Source organism: Aquarana catesbeiana, linkage group LG04 (assembly GCF_042186555.1).
Source record: "Aquarana catesbeiana isolate 2022-GZ linkage group LG04, ASM4218655v1, whole genome shotgun sequence".
Lineage (NCBI taxonomy): Eukaryota > Metazoa > Chordata > Amphibia > Anura > Ranidae > Aquarana > Aquarana catesbeiana.
The window spans coordinates 651,860,796-651,878,085 of record NC_133327.1 but is presented as its reverse complement, the minus strand read 5'-3'; the positions used below and the strand labels follow the sequence as shown (position 1 = coordinate 651,878,085).

At 41.4% G+C, this 17,290-nt stretch overlaps 1 protein-coding gene across 5 annotated transcripts in view; it reads left to right on the top strand.

The window, feature by feature from the left end:
• THADA (THADA armadillo repeat containing) overlaps window positions 1-17,290 on the top strand; it is a 904,047-nt gene that overhangs the window by 62,223 nt on the left and 824,534 nt on the right. For all 5 annotated transcript variants that reach the window (XR_012244018.1, XM_073628459.1, XM_073628460.1 and 2 more), the window contains exon 16: window positions 611-762. Coding sequence is in view for 4 of the 5 variants with exons in the window: in XM_073628459.1 (XP_073484560.1) it covers window positions 611-762 (152 nt within the window). In the remaining variant the exon portion in view is untranslated. The remainder of the gene's footprint in view (window positions 1-610; window positions 763-17,290) is intronic.

Genomic DNA, 17,290 nt, shown 5'->3' with positions numbered 1-17,290 from the left:
TCTGTTCATAATTACAGTCCATGATTGACTATACTGGGGACTTTAAAATGAAGCTGTTCATCCCTACTTGGGATGTTGCGGCCTTGACGTTGGCGTTCAAACCAAAGGTCAGAGAACAGTAGCTTCCATCTGCAGATTTGCACATAGACATTTTGCTTTATGACAGAGTTCTTCTCTTAATTGATACAAGGGAAAAAGTACTTCCATTGACAAAAGCCTAAAAACCAAAAAATTGGCAGCTGGAATTTTAACTGGTTCCTTGAAATGTACTCCCCCGCCATAATTATTCTTTGATTTTTACCTTCTTGTTTTTTACATTATACTCATTTTGTGTGTTTGTCTCTGGGCTCATTCAGTCTTGGGGGACACGGAGTGTTGGGATCTCCTCTGTAACAACAATGACCTGAAGTGCGGAAACGAAAACATCTGCATTTAATACGGCTTTTCTTTTAAATGTATCTGGAAGCCAGGGCTACATCTGCACTTGGTAATTCACATGTGCAGGTCTCCGTGCTTCTTTATTGGGAGCAGTAAAGCTTAACGAGCTTTGTTTTGTGAAGCAGAAACGTATTAGTGAGATTTCTTTCCTACTAATGATGTCTTTTCACAGGCTGTTGTCAGAGCGTATTTCAGTTCGCTCAGTCGGTCAGCGGTAACAATGTGCACGCTCTCCTAGAGTGCTTCAGTAACACCTTTGAGGAAGTGAAACTCCTTGCCTTTGAACTTCTGAGAAAGCTGCCCCCATCTGCTCTGGGCCTCCAGGTAATTATGACCAGAATGCAAAAAGAAAGTGCTCCATGCTGGCAACACAATCGATGAGAAATTGTGCTATTTGTACGAAGCACTAGCTTCAGGGGGATGGAGAGTTATTTGACTGTTTGAACAAAGATGAAGATTAACATCTATGATTTGTGAAAAAAGAAAACGTAGGCAAAGTCGTAAACCTGCAAAGTTTTTATGAACACCAGCATGCCAATAGATTTGTTAATACAGTCAAACATTTAAAGGATATGTTTAGCCTTAACAAAAAATTTTCATTTTGATTGGATGCCGGAGGGTTGAATCTCTGACCCCCTGCCTTAAACACTGAGATCTTAAAGGAGTTGTAAAGGCAGAAGTTTTTGTATCCTAATGCATTCTATGCATTAAGATAAAAAAAACCTTCTGTGTGTAGGAGCCCCCCTAATATTTACCTGAGCCCCCTCTCTATCCAGCGATTTGCCTCGGCTGTCCGGGACTCTCCCTCCTGATTTGCTGAGACACAGCAGCAGCGTCATTGGCTCCTGCTGCTGTCAATCAAAGTCAGTTAGCCAATCAGGAGAGAGAGGGGGTGGGGTCGAACTGCGGCTCCATGTCTGAATGGGCACGCGGAGCTGTGGCTCTGCTCGGGTGCCCCCATAGCAAGCTGCTTGCTGTGGGGGCACTTGGCAGGAGAGAAAGGCCAGAAGCACCGATGAGGGACCCAAGAAGAGGAGGATCGGGGCTATGCTGAGCAAAACTATTTCTCTGAGCAGGTAAGTATGACATGTCTATTATTTTTAAAGAAAAATGGAGACTTAAGTATCACTTTAAGAGGGGGCATGTTTGCAAATGAAGTTCCAGGCCCTCTAGCTCTCCACTTCTACACTTCTGAAAGACCTGGCCAGGCACTTCTAGGTTTAGAGGCCTTCAGCCTGTATGCCCTGCAGAAGTAACAAATAACATCCAACTAGCTGTGCTACCGATAAATCGTTCAATTTATTATCAGTATAAAAAAAACACAAAAACAGCTAAAAAGGGTCAACGCATTTCATGCAGTTTTACACTTATTCATGACTACTGTGCTGCACTAAGTCATGAATAAGCGCTAGATAAAACTTGTTAACCCTTTTCCCTACTCCCATGGTATCCTTTTTTTGCTGTTTTTGTGGCTTTTTTACTTATATTAAGCCCTGGTTCACACTGATGCTGCTTTGAAATCGCGCTGCTTTTGCGCGATTTCAAAGCCGCACATCAGTGCGATTTGCACTGCTGATTTTATTGTGGCTTGTGACTTCATTTAACAGAAGTCTATGCAAGTTGCAATAAAATCTGTAAAAAGTAGTGCAGGAACCTTTTTTTCATAATCGCTGTAACATGAGTTATAAGTCGCAGGGATATGAACGGTTACATTGCGGGTAACCATGGGACTTGTCATGTGATTTGAAACTGCCAAAATCGCATGACAAGTCGCACCGATGTGAACAGGGGCTTAAGCGGATGATTTATCAGAAGTGCAGCTTGTTGGATTTGCATTCTGCATAAGGCTGGAAAAGCAGAGTTGGTACCCGATGTGTCTAAAGGTGGAGGTGATGCCTTAGCAGACCCACCTAGAGTGGCAGCATATACTTTGTTTTGCCTATATTGCTTATTTAATGATTAGACTCAGAAAAGTTTGGGGAAAAGCACACATCCATAGTTTTACATGGCCAGTATTACCACCTTGTATGCAGCAGTTTTAGGCTTCTTGGGCTCCGTTTCCACTTGCGCAACTTGTCCTGCGACTTGGGACTGCAGAGTCGCATGACAAGTCGTACCCCATGATTTCCAATGAGTACCGTTCATATCTGTGCGACTTCAAAATAGTCCCTGCACTACTTTGGTCTGACTTTGATGCGACTTGAGGCCCATAGACCTCAAGAATACACAGGCATTACTTCAAGTCACGGAAAAATCACGTGACTTTCAGTGGAAACCTAGGCTTAGCCCTCATCAGTGCAAGATATGGCTTTATGGTGGAGGGCTTATGATTCCTGGGGAACATTACAACCATTAAATATCCTGGGGAGGTTGTACAAAAGAAACCCAATACAGCATTGTCGTCTTATAAAAAAGGTATTTACACATCCTCATGTTAGCACTAAACCTAAGAATAAGCTCAGATTCTGCTTATGGGCAAGCATGTGCCTTAAACATTTTGTTATGATCAAAATAGTGGATACAATTTGCTATCTTATCTTTTTTTTTTTATGTGACAACATTTGCATTTTGACCTTAATGAATGTTTGAGGTACATGGGTGGTATGCTGACAGTTTCTTGTAATTGGGGTCAATATTGCTGTCTGTGCCTCCATTGGATAGAAATGCATCCTCACTATTAATCCCATTGTTACCAGGACTAAAAGCGATTTAAAGTCCAAAATACTTTAATAGTACAGTACAGGATACAAGACTTGTATTCATAAACCATGGTTTATCTACAAGCTACTTTCAGATAATTGGAAAATTGGCTTTGGCTCTCATGCACATCGCTGGATCGTGATCGGGCTCAGGTATGTATTTAGAGCGGGCTGCGGGGGAAGCTGCATGCAGAAGGTTTTTTTTTTACCTTACTGCATGGACTGCCTTTACAACCACTTTTCATATTTTTTTTTTTTTTGCTCTGAAGCTTCTATAAAGATCTGACTGCATGCTTGCTTTAGCTACTTTTCAGTTTCAGGATTGGTTTCCCATGGTATGTACACTGGGGACTGTACCTGGACCCCACTATGTGGTGCTGGCCTGTAATGTTTGCGTTTGGATGGATATAAATCAATGATTTAAAAAAAAAAAAAATTTAAATGTATTTTATTATAATGTTTTTGGAGTAAAAATCTATCTAAAAATAGTTTTCTTTTTAAGATACATTAATAATTTAGTTTATTCAGCATTAAATGGAGCTTAGTTATGTAGCATGAGGTGGTACATTCTGCAATAGTTAAATTTTTGGTAAACTCATTCAATGAATCAAAGCTCTGCAAGCTGAGATAACATGCACTGCATTGATGCATTCACACAATTTCGCAGTACCCATGAGATGAAACAAAAATCAGCAATATTCCTTTATCTCATTGTTTTGCAAATCTTTGTACACTACAAACTGTATGATTGAGTCAGTTCTGATATCGCTGTTTTACTAACCCGACAGCTTCTTATTCTAAATAGTAAACCTTCATTTTGTTTGCAAATATTAAAGATTCTAACTACCAGCAAGAATAAGTCCTTACATTTAAAGAGCACCTGTCATTTCAGATCCATCATGGCAGCGCCTGTTAGTGGGCATCCACTCACCTGCTGCCGCCACGTCCCTCACCTTGTTGTGTCACTGCCGCATCACCAGCCGTCCCATTAAAGTGAATGAGACTGTCGGTTAGTCAATAGCAGGGCAGAGGAGGAGGCGCTGCAGGACAGAAATGACAGTTGTTCTTTAAAAATTATGATTTAAATCGAGTTGGTTTAAATCAAACCTTTTAACTAGTGATTTAAATCAAATCCACCCTGCTTTGGACACTTGGACCTGCGTGGGAAACTCACCTTGCAAAGTAGTGCAACATGTGTAGTTAGCCAGGTGGTGCTATACAGGACCAGGGCGATGGTCCATTTCTATGGTTCAGCAGCAAAGACAAGGACTTCCCTGTCTGCATTGCATAGGAGACTATGCAGTTGTTAGGCAGAGGATTTGGGAGTTATTCATATTATTTATTTTTTTATGGTAATCCCTGCCACAATGTTTCTAATGTTTCTTGGCATGGGCAATTTAAAATTGGTTATTTCTCTCCTCTTATCTTAGTCTCGGGACAGAGATAATTTTTTCAGGACAAGCTTTCGGGGCATGTCCCCTACTTCAAGGTCCCAGGAGGATGAGGTTTCTGTGTCATGCCTCCTGGATGGCATGTTTCTGCATGCCTTTTTCTCCAAATACGCACTGGAGAGTCTAAAAATCTGATGCAGATGTGTATGGTAGCCAATCACCGTCTAATTTCAGATTGTTCAATTAAGCATTGACAAAAAAAAAAAAATGGAAGCTGATTGGTTTCTGTGCTGAGCTGCACCAGATTTTGCACTTTGCAGTTTTAGTAAATCAGCCCCAGTATGTTGCTACCATCTTCTACAGTGGGGTAACCACAAGAACATGATCAGCTCCTGGGTTATAGCAGCTCCTGTATCTGAACATGCAAAAACCCCAATGACCGCAATGTATATTCCATGAGTATCCCATTGGGAACCCCCTCACTTAGCAGTGGCGGTTCACAGAAGCAAGAGAGCTGCTTCAACAGGTCGAAAGGTATATACGTTCTGCTGGTGGCCTGTAGGAAACGTAAACCGCCCTCAGGGTGATAACTGTTCCCTTGTTCCGGGTCAGTGTCCTATTATGACACCAATCCCCTCGTCTGACTCTAGCTCCCCACTATGAAGGCTGTTTGGTAAAAGCAGATTTCTCTGCCACTGTGTCTCAATTCTTTGTAAAACTCGGCAACTTCTAGAACCTTTAGTTTCCTGAGGCCTGAAACGCTACACACATCCTCTGTTCTCCCTGACCCTGCTTAGGATTCAGAGAGAGAACCTCCTTTACCTGAGGATGATAGAAGGAATATTTTGTCGATCCTGATTTTGTAGCAGAGAATTTTCCTTCTGCATTTTATGAGGTACAAGCTCTGGTTTTGCGCCAAATGCTCTGTACCGGGGACACACTCATTGATGTGATGCTCACTAGTCTTTGCCTAGCAGCATCCAACTCCACAGCCTGAAAAAGGCCCTATGGGCATTAAAAAGCTGACTAAGTCCAGGAAGACTTTTCCATTCCACACACAGATGGATTGTGCAATTTGAGGACTGAATCAATCCTCAATGTATATTCACCCCTCCTAAGCTTCTTGTTGAAATGTATCCTATGGAAAAGGAATTTATAAAGAAATGAGCACTTCCAGTAGTGGATCCTGCCATTTTTTGACAAACTCATCATTATGTCACTGGGGAAAAGGCACTTCTGCCTCATAAGTTTTCTACTCGTATGGTTACTTCCTCTACTCGGCAAAAGAGACCTTTTCACTCTCCCCAGGACATCCGCTTCCAAACCAAGGTTTAATACCTCCTTTTGGCTCAAACCATGGACTTCCAGATTTACCAATTCTGCACAAAAGCCCTGCTCACAATAAAGGGGCATCCCCACTCCTTGGAATGGGAGGAACTTTGTCTGTTGACATTTGCACCAGTCTAAATCAGAGACATCCCAGACTTCTGGCTCCAGGCTTTCATCTCAAAGGGGTACAAAATAGAGTTTCTATCTCTAGCACCTCTTTTCTTTTTGTCTTCCCTTCTTTCAGCTTTAGACCAAAAGAAAGTATATTTAATGACCACCTTGCACCCTTGCAGAGTGTAGCTGCACTTGTAAAGTGAACAGTCTGTTTGCCCTTAGTAAATCAACACCCTGGATCTTTTTGTTCTCCCTGTAGGCCCTTGTAAAGGGCATCCTGCTTCCTGCCCCACCATTGCCAATTGCATCAGGCAGATTATTTCTAGGACCTACACTCTGTGACAGAGTTCCTTCTGTTCCTATCAAGAGCCTATTCCTTTGGAGTTGTTATTGTTGTTTCTTGGGCTTTTTAGCATCAAGCATCTGCTTCCCAGACTTGAAAGACCACCATCTGGTCCTCTCTTCAACGTGTTCTATAAGTTCTACCAGGTGGATATTCAGGCCGATGCCAGCTTCCACCACAAAGTGCTTCAAGCTGTTATCTGTTTTGTTTGGGTTTTTTAACCCTTGTTTTCTTGTGGACCCGTTGGCATTTATATTTGCTATGTTGTTGCCCACTCCTCGGTTTAGTGCTAGGGTATGTCCCATGGTCCATGAATTAAAGTGATTGTAAACCCCATTCATAAAATTTGACCTAAGCATATATTTCTGAAGTGTTTACTTATCTCTCTCCAAAGCTCTAAGTGCCATTTCTCTCTGGTGCTTCTTTCCTCTGTTATCAGCATGATAACTTCTGACAAGTTCTCCGACATATGACATAAACACAACTAAAAATTTGTGTCTGGGAGGGTGCTCAGAGGTAGATAAGCAGAGAGCTTGTCTATTCAGATTACAGCTCTTCATGTTCCTTTGTTCCTCCTGTCTATGTGGATGTGGGGTGTGTCCCTTCCTGCCAATCAGCTCTCGCACAGTGTAAGCCCAGACTCCCAACCCACCCCTGAAAGAGGAAGAAAGATTTCTAACACAATCTGCACTTTCCAAAGCGTGTATAAAGGGGAAGACTGCAGATAAACAAGTAAAACTTATGTAGGGAGATATGTTTCATCCCTGTGTATCATCTGATGCTGTTCACTTCACTGGGTAGAGGAGAGGATTTCCTTATCTTGAAAGATAAGGACCCTGCCCTTTGTATCTTGATCACTCCTTATTGCTTGACTTGCTAAAAAACGGAAGTCTCTCAGAGTTGGTAGGATTATACAAGTCCGCTGTAAGGGTGGCCTGGCAAGGTTTTTATGTCCAATCACGTGAAGGTAGCCTGCAAACTACCCATGGTCTATCTATACCATTCCTGTGTCCTCTACTGTATTCCAAAATAAGGAGTTTACAGGTAAGTAAAAATTCCTATTTTTTTATAGCTGTCACTAGAACAAAAGGAGGGATTTTCTAAAGGTGACACCTGTTCCTGTGATGGCTGTCTACAAAGTCAGTTCCTCCTTACTGACGAGGTTCACTTCTTGTGTTCCAGTACAGGAGGTGCAGGTAAATCTCCCCAGGGGGACACAGTCAGTCTAAGTGTTACTAAACCCACAACAGTAGAATCAGTCTGTATATGTAAGTAAAGCATGCTTGTTATACTAACTGTGGAACCTAAGGGGTTAATCCTCCGCATTGTAAAAAAGGCTGTTTTGATCCTGTCTTCTTTGATCCTCCCCTTCTTCCACTGTCCCCAATCCATCTATTGATAAAGCAGAGCCTTTGGAGTCGCTCTGCACATGCTCAGTTTGGTGTGTATTACTAGAGATTTTTTAATTTTTTTATTGGGAGGGTGCATGTGATAAGCACAGGGCCAATCAGCACCTTCCAGACAGAGGGTCAGGGTTCATACAGCCTCATAGGACAGTCAGAGTAGAATGAAAACTCCTCTTACAAGCTTTAACCAGACACTGATAGAAGTCACAAGACTGCCATATACTGCTGATGAGAAAGGTATTTATCGGTTTATATTTACCAAAATAATTGAATTTCCATGTTCTGTGGGAGACCAGATATAGCGAATGCAGAGTCCTGGGATTAGCGACACCTTAAAAAAAAGAAGAAATAGGGTTTAATCAATACCCCCTTTTTTTCGAAACTAAAAAAAAAATTGGCTTTAGATTTATTATCAAATTGACAAACTTGTTATTTTTTACTATGGGAAAAGAGAAGTAAACTAATAAAAAATCTGGGACTTTTAACTGATTTGGATGCTAGTTTTTACATTCCTGTTAACCCCTCCTTACCCAGTGTTCATTGAAAATCGGTCTGGATTTTATTATGACTGGAAGACATTTCTTTATAGTTAACACACAGCCCACATTAATACCCAATAACACTCCATAATGAAGGATTTGGGCTGCCAGGACAAATTGAATTGTTTCTCAATAGTGCCTGCAGATAATATAGCATATTATCTGTTGGAGTCATGGTAACAACAGGGATACAAAGTAACACAGAACTTACTGGTGTGTGGAATACAGATCAAACCAAAGCTCTAAGATGCAATGGAAAGTTGAATTTTAAATCCTGTATTGGCTTCAGTAGAAGTTGGGTTTAGCCATGTTTTCTGTAGGAGCCAAACACTGACTACAACCACTTCATCATTGGATGACAGAAGTGCCGGCCTGCCCATTTTTAAAAAAATGTTATCAGCTGTCTGTTTTGTTGTTCCCAGCACACTGACTCACAAATTCCCCTTAATGGTTACCGTCGGTGCATGACCCCATAGTTCCTGGAACTTCATTACAGCCGAAGTGGTTAAAACTTTCACATTTTACCTCCAAATGCGGTGCGAAGTGAGTACTTCTGAAAATGAACCAGCTACACCATTTGTCATCCAAGTAAAACCGTTTTCCTTTAGGCTTTTAAGGAAAATATCTGTTAAAAAAAAAAAAAAAAAAAAAAGCATTCAATGCTGGCTGCATTTATCTTTTGACTAAGGTATTAGCATTTATTAAAAATGAAAGTGTAGCGCTATTCAACCATAAAAAATGATTAAGGAAAATGAACTCCTTAATACAAATACAAGAAATATCTCAATGTGCAAAGGATATAAATAAAATATTACAAAACTAACCCAATAGGGAAGTGTTACATATATACATATGTTAGTTGAAAAATGAATAAATCAAATAAAGTGACAAAATGAGTGAATAAAGTGATAATATCACAATAAATGTGAATAAGGTGCCAATAAGCAGACACAAAAAGAACAACTGGTGAAAAACAAAAGTCCAGATTATAGCTGACACGTGTGTCAATAAAAGTCCAAGGATGAAGAAAATAATCCTGAAAAACGCTTGGACAAATATTCATCAGACGTCAACACCTCAGATGAACTAGGATAGTAAGTGAGCCACCACCAATGAACCAAAGGAGGCTTACCAGAGGTCGATGATTTGGAGAGGCTTATACCACCCAAATCATAAAGGCTTTTTAAACCAGCTGGCTGGAAGGGTACAACTGTCTGGGTAGGCACAACAGATCCCGTTTCGAATCTACAACTTGGCACAAACGATCTTGGACGTCAACATAGGGGTAGCACTCCAATAGGATCCAGAGATTCGGTGTTCACATACCATGCAAAAATCGATAGAAAAACTCGCATAGCGTGATACCATAAGACATACATTTATTAAATAGGATAAAATTATAAACTCACATGATAGAAGATCATCAAAAGCATTCATATAGATACAGGAAGAGCGGTATATGAAAGTGGGTCCACCCGACACGTTTCTGCTAAAAAGCCATCATCTGGGCATTTATTAGTTAGTTAGTTTTAGTTTATTTCAAACATGTAAAAAAAAAAAAACAAAAAAAAACATTAAAAAAAAGTAATCATTCAGTAGTAGACTTTTACAAAACAACTAGTTACAAGAGAAGACAAAAAAAAAAAAAACTATAAAAAATGTAGTTTACATATCCAAAAAGGAGTAAGAAGAAGTAGAAACGTATTTAATCCCACCCGTTCTACATAATTCATAATAATAAAATATTTAAATTGGTTGTATGCCCGCAAAAAAAAACATAAAAAAAAAACACGTAAGGCAAAGGCATAATGCATCCTAGCTCATTATGAAATACTTGCCTTAGAACGAAGCGCCGGCATTGCCTCCCGGTCACTGCTGAGGAAGCTGCCATGTTCCTCTTGGCATTTCTTCCAGGTTCGCAGCTCCAGTGCTGTGAGTGGCCGGAGCCACGATGACGTCACTCCGGCGTATGCACGCCGGAGTCCTTTTTCTGGCAGCATCCACCGGTCCTTCAGAGCGCAATTGCGCCACTGACGTCAGCGGCTGCATGCAGGGTGAATATCTCCTAAACCGTAGAGATTTAGGAGATATTCATTTTACCTACATATTTACCTTATTATAGGGTTACCTGTAGGTAAAAATGTGAAAGCGAGGTAGACAACTGCTTTAAAGTCCCATCAGTATAAAATTTTAACTTTCTTTGCTCATACATTTTGGATCTAGCTATAACTGTCTCTCCAGATTATAGGCTGAGTGACACCAAACAATATCCTTATTCCCAAAAAAATAATTTGTACACATCCACTACTTAACCACTTGCCACCTGTAAAACGTATACAGCGGCAAGGTGGCACTGCTGCGTTTGCGGGTCTGGGGCGCACATGCACGCCGCCGCACAGAGGCAGAATGGTGGTCTGCCTATGTAAACAAAGCAGATCGCCATTCTGTCAGTAGGGAAGGCATGGATCCTGTGTTCCTGCAAAGCAGAGACATAGATCGGTGTCTTCCCCTAGTAAAAGCACACTGTAGTAAAACGCTGTCTAGGCACACTGTTAACCCTTTGATTGCCCCTGATGTTAACCCCTTCCCAGCCAGTGTCATTAGTACAGTGACAGTGTATATTTTCTTAGCACTTTTCACTGTATTAGTGTAGCTATTCCCCTTAAAGTGTCAGTGTCTAACTGTCTGTCACAATATCACAGTCCCGCTGATCGCCGCCATTGCCAGTAAAAATAAATATAACTTTTGCGCAAACAAATCAATATAAGCTCATTGGGATTTTTATTTATCGAAAATATGTAGCAGAATACATATTGCCCTAAATTTATGAAGAAATTCGAGTTTTTGTTTTTTTTTTTTTATTTTTCTTGGATTTGTCTTAAAGCAAAAAGTAAAAAATATTATTGTTTTTCAAAATTGTCGGGCTTTTTTTGTTTATAGCGGAAAAAAAAAAAAAATCAGATGCCACCAAAAGAAAGCTCTATTTGGTGGTGGTGGTGGTGGTGGGGGGGACACATAAAGTAACGCAGTGCCCTATCTCAAAAAATGGCCTGGTCATGAAGGGGGGTAAATCTTCTGGAGGTCAAGTGGTTAATGGCCCTGTAATCTATTTTTCATGAAATTAATTCTTGCTGCGTTTCTGTCTCCTTGTAACTTCCTCTCTGAGCTTCCGAACCTTTTTTTTAATCTCCACCCTTTTCTGTTTGTCTGGAATGAGTAGTGCACGTTAGTTGTGGTCTTGTGCTCTGCTCTATACACACTACAGATCCCATAGTCCATGTCAGGATTGAACAGAGGAGGGTGGCTACATTCCTACACACCGTGGCACCTGGGAGAACAAATGTAGCCACCCTCTAACCGGAAGTCAGATCACAGCAACAAAAATAAAAAGGAGTTTGGAGATTTGGAAGAGGTGAGGAAGCTGAGAGCAATAGAAGGTACTTATACTTATTAAGATCATATATGCAAATTTTTTTTTTCAACCAGAGTTTAGTATCACTTTAACCACTTGACCTCAGGATAATTTACTCCCCTTTATGACCAGGCCATTTCTTGTGATATGGTGCTGCATTAGGTTACCTGGCAATTGCACGGTCATGCAACACTATACACAAATAAAATTTATGTCCCCCCCGTCCCCCCCCACAAGTAGAGCTTACTTTTGGTGGTATTTGATCACCTCTGCGTTTTTTTTTTTTTTTTTTTTTTGTTTTTTTGCACTATATACAAAAAAAGATCGACAATTTTGAAAAACAAAATATATTTATTTTTTACGTTCTGCTATAAAGCCTATCCAATAAAAACATGTAAAAAAAAAAAATCAAATTTCTTCATTAATTTAGCCCAATATGTATTCTGCTACATATTTTTAGTAAAAAAAAAAAAAAAAAAAAAAAAAAAATCCTATATTGATTTGTTTGCGCAAAAGTTAAAGCGTCTACAAACTATGGGATCTATACTGGAATTTTTTATTTATTTATTACTAGTAACGGCACCAATCAGGGACTTCTAGTGGGACTGCGATATTGCGGTGGACAGTCGGACACTTTTGACACTTTTTGGGAACCAGTGACTCTAATTCAGTGCTGAAAATTTGCACTGTCACTGTACCAATGACACTGGCTGGGGAGGGGGTTAAACATCTAGGGCTATCAAAGGGTTAACTGTGTGCCTAGCCTGTGGTTTTGTTTACTAGGTGTGCTGTTTTTACTAAGGGAAGTAATGGATTTTATTCCCTGCTTTGCAAGGAAATACATGACTTCCCTGCTGACAGGACAGAGCTCTGCCTTGTTTACATAGGCAGGGCTCTGTGCTGTGTGTCCTCCTGATGATCGACGGGTGCCAGCGGTCAACCATTGGCCGGCACCCGCTGATCGGCATCAAAACATGGCTGATCCCTGCTGAACTGGCCAAAATTTGATCCATCTATCGCCAGCTTAAGTGTCTATAGAAGAGCTCAGCCAATGACTGCATAACTTAGCCACAGTGTGATTTTTAGATAAACAGCCCCTCTTTATATAAAAATTATGAAAAACATATTTTTTTGGAGTATCTGTCCTAGACATGTGGAAGAATTAAAAAAGCAACATTTGTGGGGGCTGTGTGTGATCACTTCTTTAGCGTATCCTAGCTGTCCATGCTGGGGTGGTTGGCAATGAAAATGGTCCCTTATTTCTTCTAGTACAGTTTTCACTTCCAGTACAAAAAAAAACTGTGTTGCTAAACCCACAACAGTAAAATCAGTCTGTATATGCAGTAAAGCATGCCTATTTTACTCAATGTGGAACCTAAGGGGTTAATCCTCTGCATTTGTGTAAAAAGGCTGTTTGATCCTGTCTTCTCTGATCCTCCCCTTATTCCATCATCCCCAATCTATCGCCTGATATTACAGAGCCATAGTGGCACTCTGCACATGCTCAGTTTGATGTGTACTGCTAGAAGGTTTTTTTTTTTTTTTTCTTGGGAGGGTGCTTGTGATCCGCACAGGGCCAATCAGCACTGTCCAGGCAGAGGGTCAAGGGTGTTGCAGTAGAATGAAAACTCCTCCTACAAGCTTTAACCAGATACTGATAGAAGTCACAAGACTGCTATGTACTGCTGTTGAGAAAAGGTATTTAGCAGTTTATATTCACTAAAATGATTGCATTTCCATGTTCTGTGTACTGTGGGAGGCCAGATATAGTGAATACAGGGTCCTGGGTTTAGTAACACTTTAAAAGAGAAGGATTGTCAAATCTTTTTTTGGCCATACTTTTCTTATGGGTCACAGCGGTACACTTACTTTTGTCCTGCTGTAAAATAGCGTCAGCTGATAGTGGGTTATTATCCTCCGTTGACGAGGCAGAGCTGCTCCAGGCACGGTAAGCATCCAGACAATATTGTCAGAATCCACCCCACTGCCTGATTGACAGCTGCCTTTCAGGACATGGCTGAGAACTGGAGGCAGCTATTCCCGCCTCTCACCAGCCGGCGCTCCAGTGAGTGCTGGGGAGGGAGAACGGTGACTGACAGTGGTCATGTGATCGCTCGGTTCTCGGTCTTAGAGCAGATGAGGGACAGCTGCAGCATTACTCAGATCTGCTTTGCTTAGTAAAAAACCTTTTATGCTTTTTTAGTAAATTAACCCCTGTGTGTTTATTACTACTATTGTACAACAGTGAAATTTGTCGAGAGTCTTATAAATAAAGGCTGGATGGATCTTAGTGGTGTACTCATCACCTACAGTCAGGGGTTGGTTTAATTATTTCTATTATTATTATAATTATACAGAATTTCTATAGCGCTGACAGTTTACACAGCTCTTTACAAAATGAGGGCAGACTGTACAGTTACAATACAATTTAGTACAGGAAGAATCGGAGAGCCCTGCTCCTTATAGTTTACAATCTAGAAGGGAGGGTCAAGAAATACAAGAGGTAATAACTGTGGGGGATGAGCTGATGGAGAAAATAAATGTGCAGTTGTTTGTGGGACGGATAGGCTTCTCTGAAGAGATGAGTTTTCAGGGATCGTCTGTAAGTGGACATATTGTGGTAGAGAGTCCCAGAGGATGGGAGAGGCTCTGGAGAAGTCCTGGAGGCGAGTATGGGAGGAGGTGACGAGGGAACTAGAGAGCAGGAGGTCTTGGGAGGAACAAAGAACGATTTGGTTGGTATTTTGAGACCAGGTTAGTGATGTAGCTGGGTTCCGAGTTGTGGATAACTTTGTAAGTTATTGTTAGGATCTTGAATTTAATTCTTTGGGTGAGTGGAAGCCGATGAAGGGATTGGCAGAGAGTAGCAGCACATGGAGCGGCTTGTAAGGTGGATGAGTCTGGCAGAAGCATTCATGATAGATTGAAATGGGTAAACCAATGAAGAGGGAGGTGCATTAGTTGAGGCAAGAGATGACCAGGGATTTAATAAAGGTATAGATATTGCTCACTTAGTGGTTAGCACTTCTGCCTTGCAGAACTAGGGTCCTCGGTTTAGACCTGGTCAGGACACTATCTGCATGGAGTGGGTTTTCTCTGAGTACTCTGGTTTCCTCCCACACGCCGAAGACATCAAAGCTAAAATTTGCTGAGCATGCTCAAGATGGCTGTCCTGCCATTCGCCCAAACAGAGCTTTGAGTCCTCAGGCCGAAGAGTGTTAAAAAAAAAAAACGTATTTATCGGCGTATAACACACACTTTTCCCCCCTGAGAATCAGGGGGAAATCGTGTGTGCATTTCATACGCCGATCCCTGCTGTCTCTGAGGGAAGAGGAGCGAGCGCCGCTGAACTACATAGAGCCGCGATCTCCTGTGTACCCGGCGCTCCGTCACGCACAGCCACGCCTCCTGGCCCCGCATTGGGCCACTCTTCTGTCTATCATATGAGCAGGGCCAGGAGGCGTGGCTGTGAGTGACGGAGCGCCGGGTACACAGGAGATTGCAGCTCTGTGTAATTCAGTGGCGCTCTTCTTCCTCTTTTTTCCCTCTGAGACAGCAGGGATAATTCAGCATTGTGTAATCCAACTCTGGCGAGGCTGCAATGATGGGAAAGGTGAGGCTGTAGATGGGCACTGAACAAGTTGCATTTTTGGGCAATTTAATGGCTGCAGATGGACACTGAGCAGGCTGCATTTTTGGGCTATTTAATGGCTGCAGATGGACACTGAGCAGGCTGCATTTTTGGGCTATTTAATGGCTGCAGATGGGCCCTGAGCAGGGTGCATTGTTGGGCAATTTAATGGCTGCAGATTGGCACTGAGCAGGCTGCATTTTTGGGCAATTTAGTGGCTGCAAATGGGCACTGGTGAGGCTGCATTGATGAGCTGTGACCCTAATTTTGCTTCAAAGTTCTTTATTTAAAAAAAAAAAAAAAAAAAGTTTTTTTTCCCTGAAACTTCCCTCTTAAAATTAAGGTGCGCCTGTGCGTGTTATACACCAATAAATACAGTATATTATTGGGGGAAAAAAAATTTCCTAAAATGTATTTGAATACACAGATTCACCTTGTTTGCCATCACTCATCTTTGCAAAGTGAGCATGCATGCATTTTTCAATGTGAACATTGACTTTGCTAAGTGAACTGTCTCTACTCTTTCAGTAAATCATCCCCACAGTGTCCCTTTTGTTTGGAACCAATTAAAATTCATGTTGACATGGGCCTGTCTGTTCATTGGGAACTAGTGCCATCTTTGCTGCATCTAGAATAGCAACTACCGCAGCTGGCATTCCTCCTGCTATCTTCTTACAAGATCTGACAACAGTCTACAGACTGCTCATACCTCCAACTCATAGAAGCAAACCGCAAACAAATATCCCTTCATTCATCCACTCATTCATATAGCTATAGTTGCCCTGAGGTCTCCACACCTGCGTACACTAATTATACCCAGAAAACTAGCTAACCGTGTAATTGGCCTGTGATGTGGTATCCTTGTAACAAGCTAATAATGTACATGACCGTCAGTGATAATCCGGTGCTCAATGACTTGAATTGGCAGTCTTCCGATACAGCTATTTTCAGAAGGGTTGTGGTTGGCTCTAAAGTGAAAGCTATGTCCTTTTTATTAACAATTCTGTTGAAAAGAGATGGTGGTTGGACAGCCTGTCATGTGTTTCTTGCACCTCCCTTGTCCTCCTACCATATCCTGAACAGGAAGGCTTGTACAGCTAGAGAGTTCTTGTTTAGCATGTTGGTAGATGGTCTGATCTTCGATGTTCAATGTTTTCTCATTTCTATGGCCAGCTTTATACATAAAGATGCTGATTTAACTTGGAACGGAAGGCAAAACATTAATTTTTCTTCTGTTTGATAGGGTAATGGAGAATCATAACCCCTGACCGTTTTTATTTATTTCCAACTTTAAAACAAATTCACATTAGTGTCAGTTTGGATAGAATTGTTACATAGTTACATATTTCTGTAAGGTTGAATAAAGACACCAGTCCATCCAGTTCAGCCTGAGAGTGTGGGTGCGTGTCTACAATTGTCCCTATCCCTGTACATTGTGTTCATTAAGATGCTCATCTATTATAATATTATTTATTTAAGGTACCCATATAGTGCCATCAATTTACGCAGAGCTCCACACATTCATCGCACACTCACATTGGTCCCTACCCTCCAAGGAGCCCACAATCCAAGGTTCCCAACTCACATTCATATACTGGGGCCAATTTTTGAAAAGAAGCCAATTAATCTACCAGCATGTCTTTGGAGTTGTGATAGTCTACCTCCATGTTTGGACCCCCTAGAGCAGTGGTGTCCAAACTATGGCCCTCCAGTTGTTAAGGAACTACAACTCCCATCATGCCTAGTCATGTCTGTGAATGTCAGAGTTTTACAATGCCTCATGGGAAGTGTAGTTCCGCAACAGCTGGAGGGCCGTAGTTTGGACACCCCTGCCCTAGAGGAAACCTGTAGATGAAACAAACTCCCAGCATATAGTGACCCTGGTGGGAATTGCTACCAGTCTTCCAGAACCTCAAGACATTGGTGCTAAGTACGTTGTAATTAGTGATCATGTTATCCGTAAGCAGATAGTAAGTTGGTAACTGGGA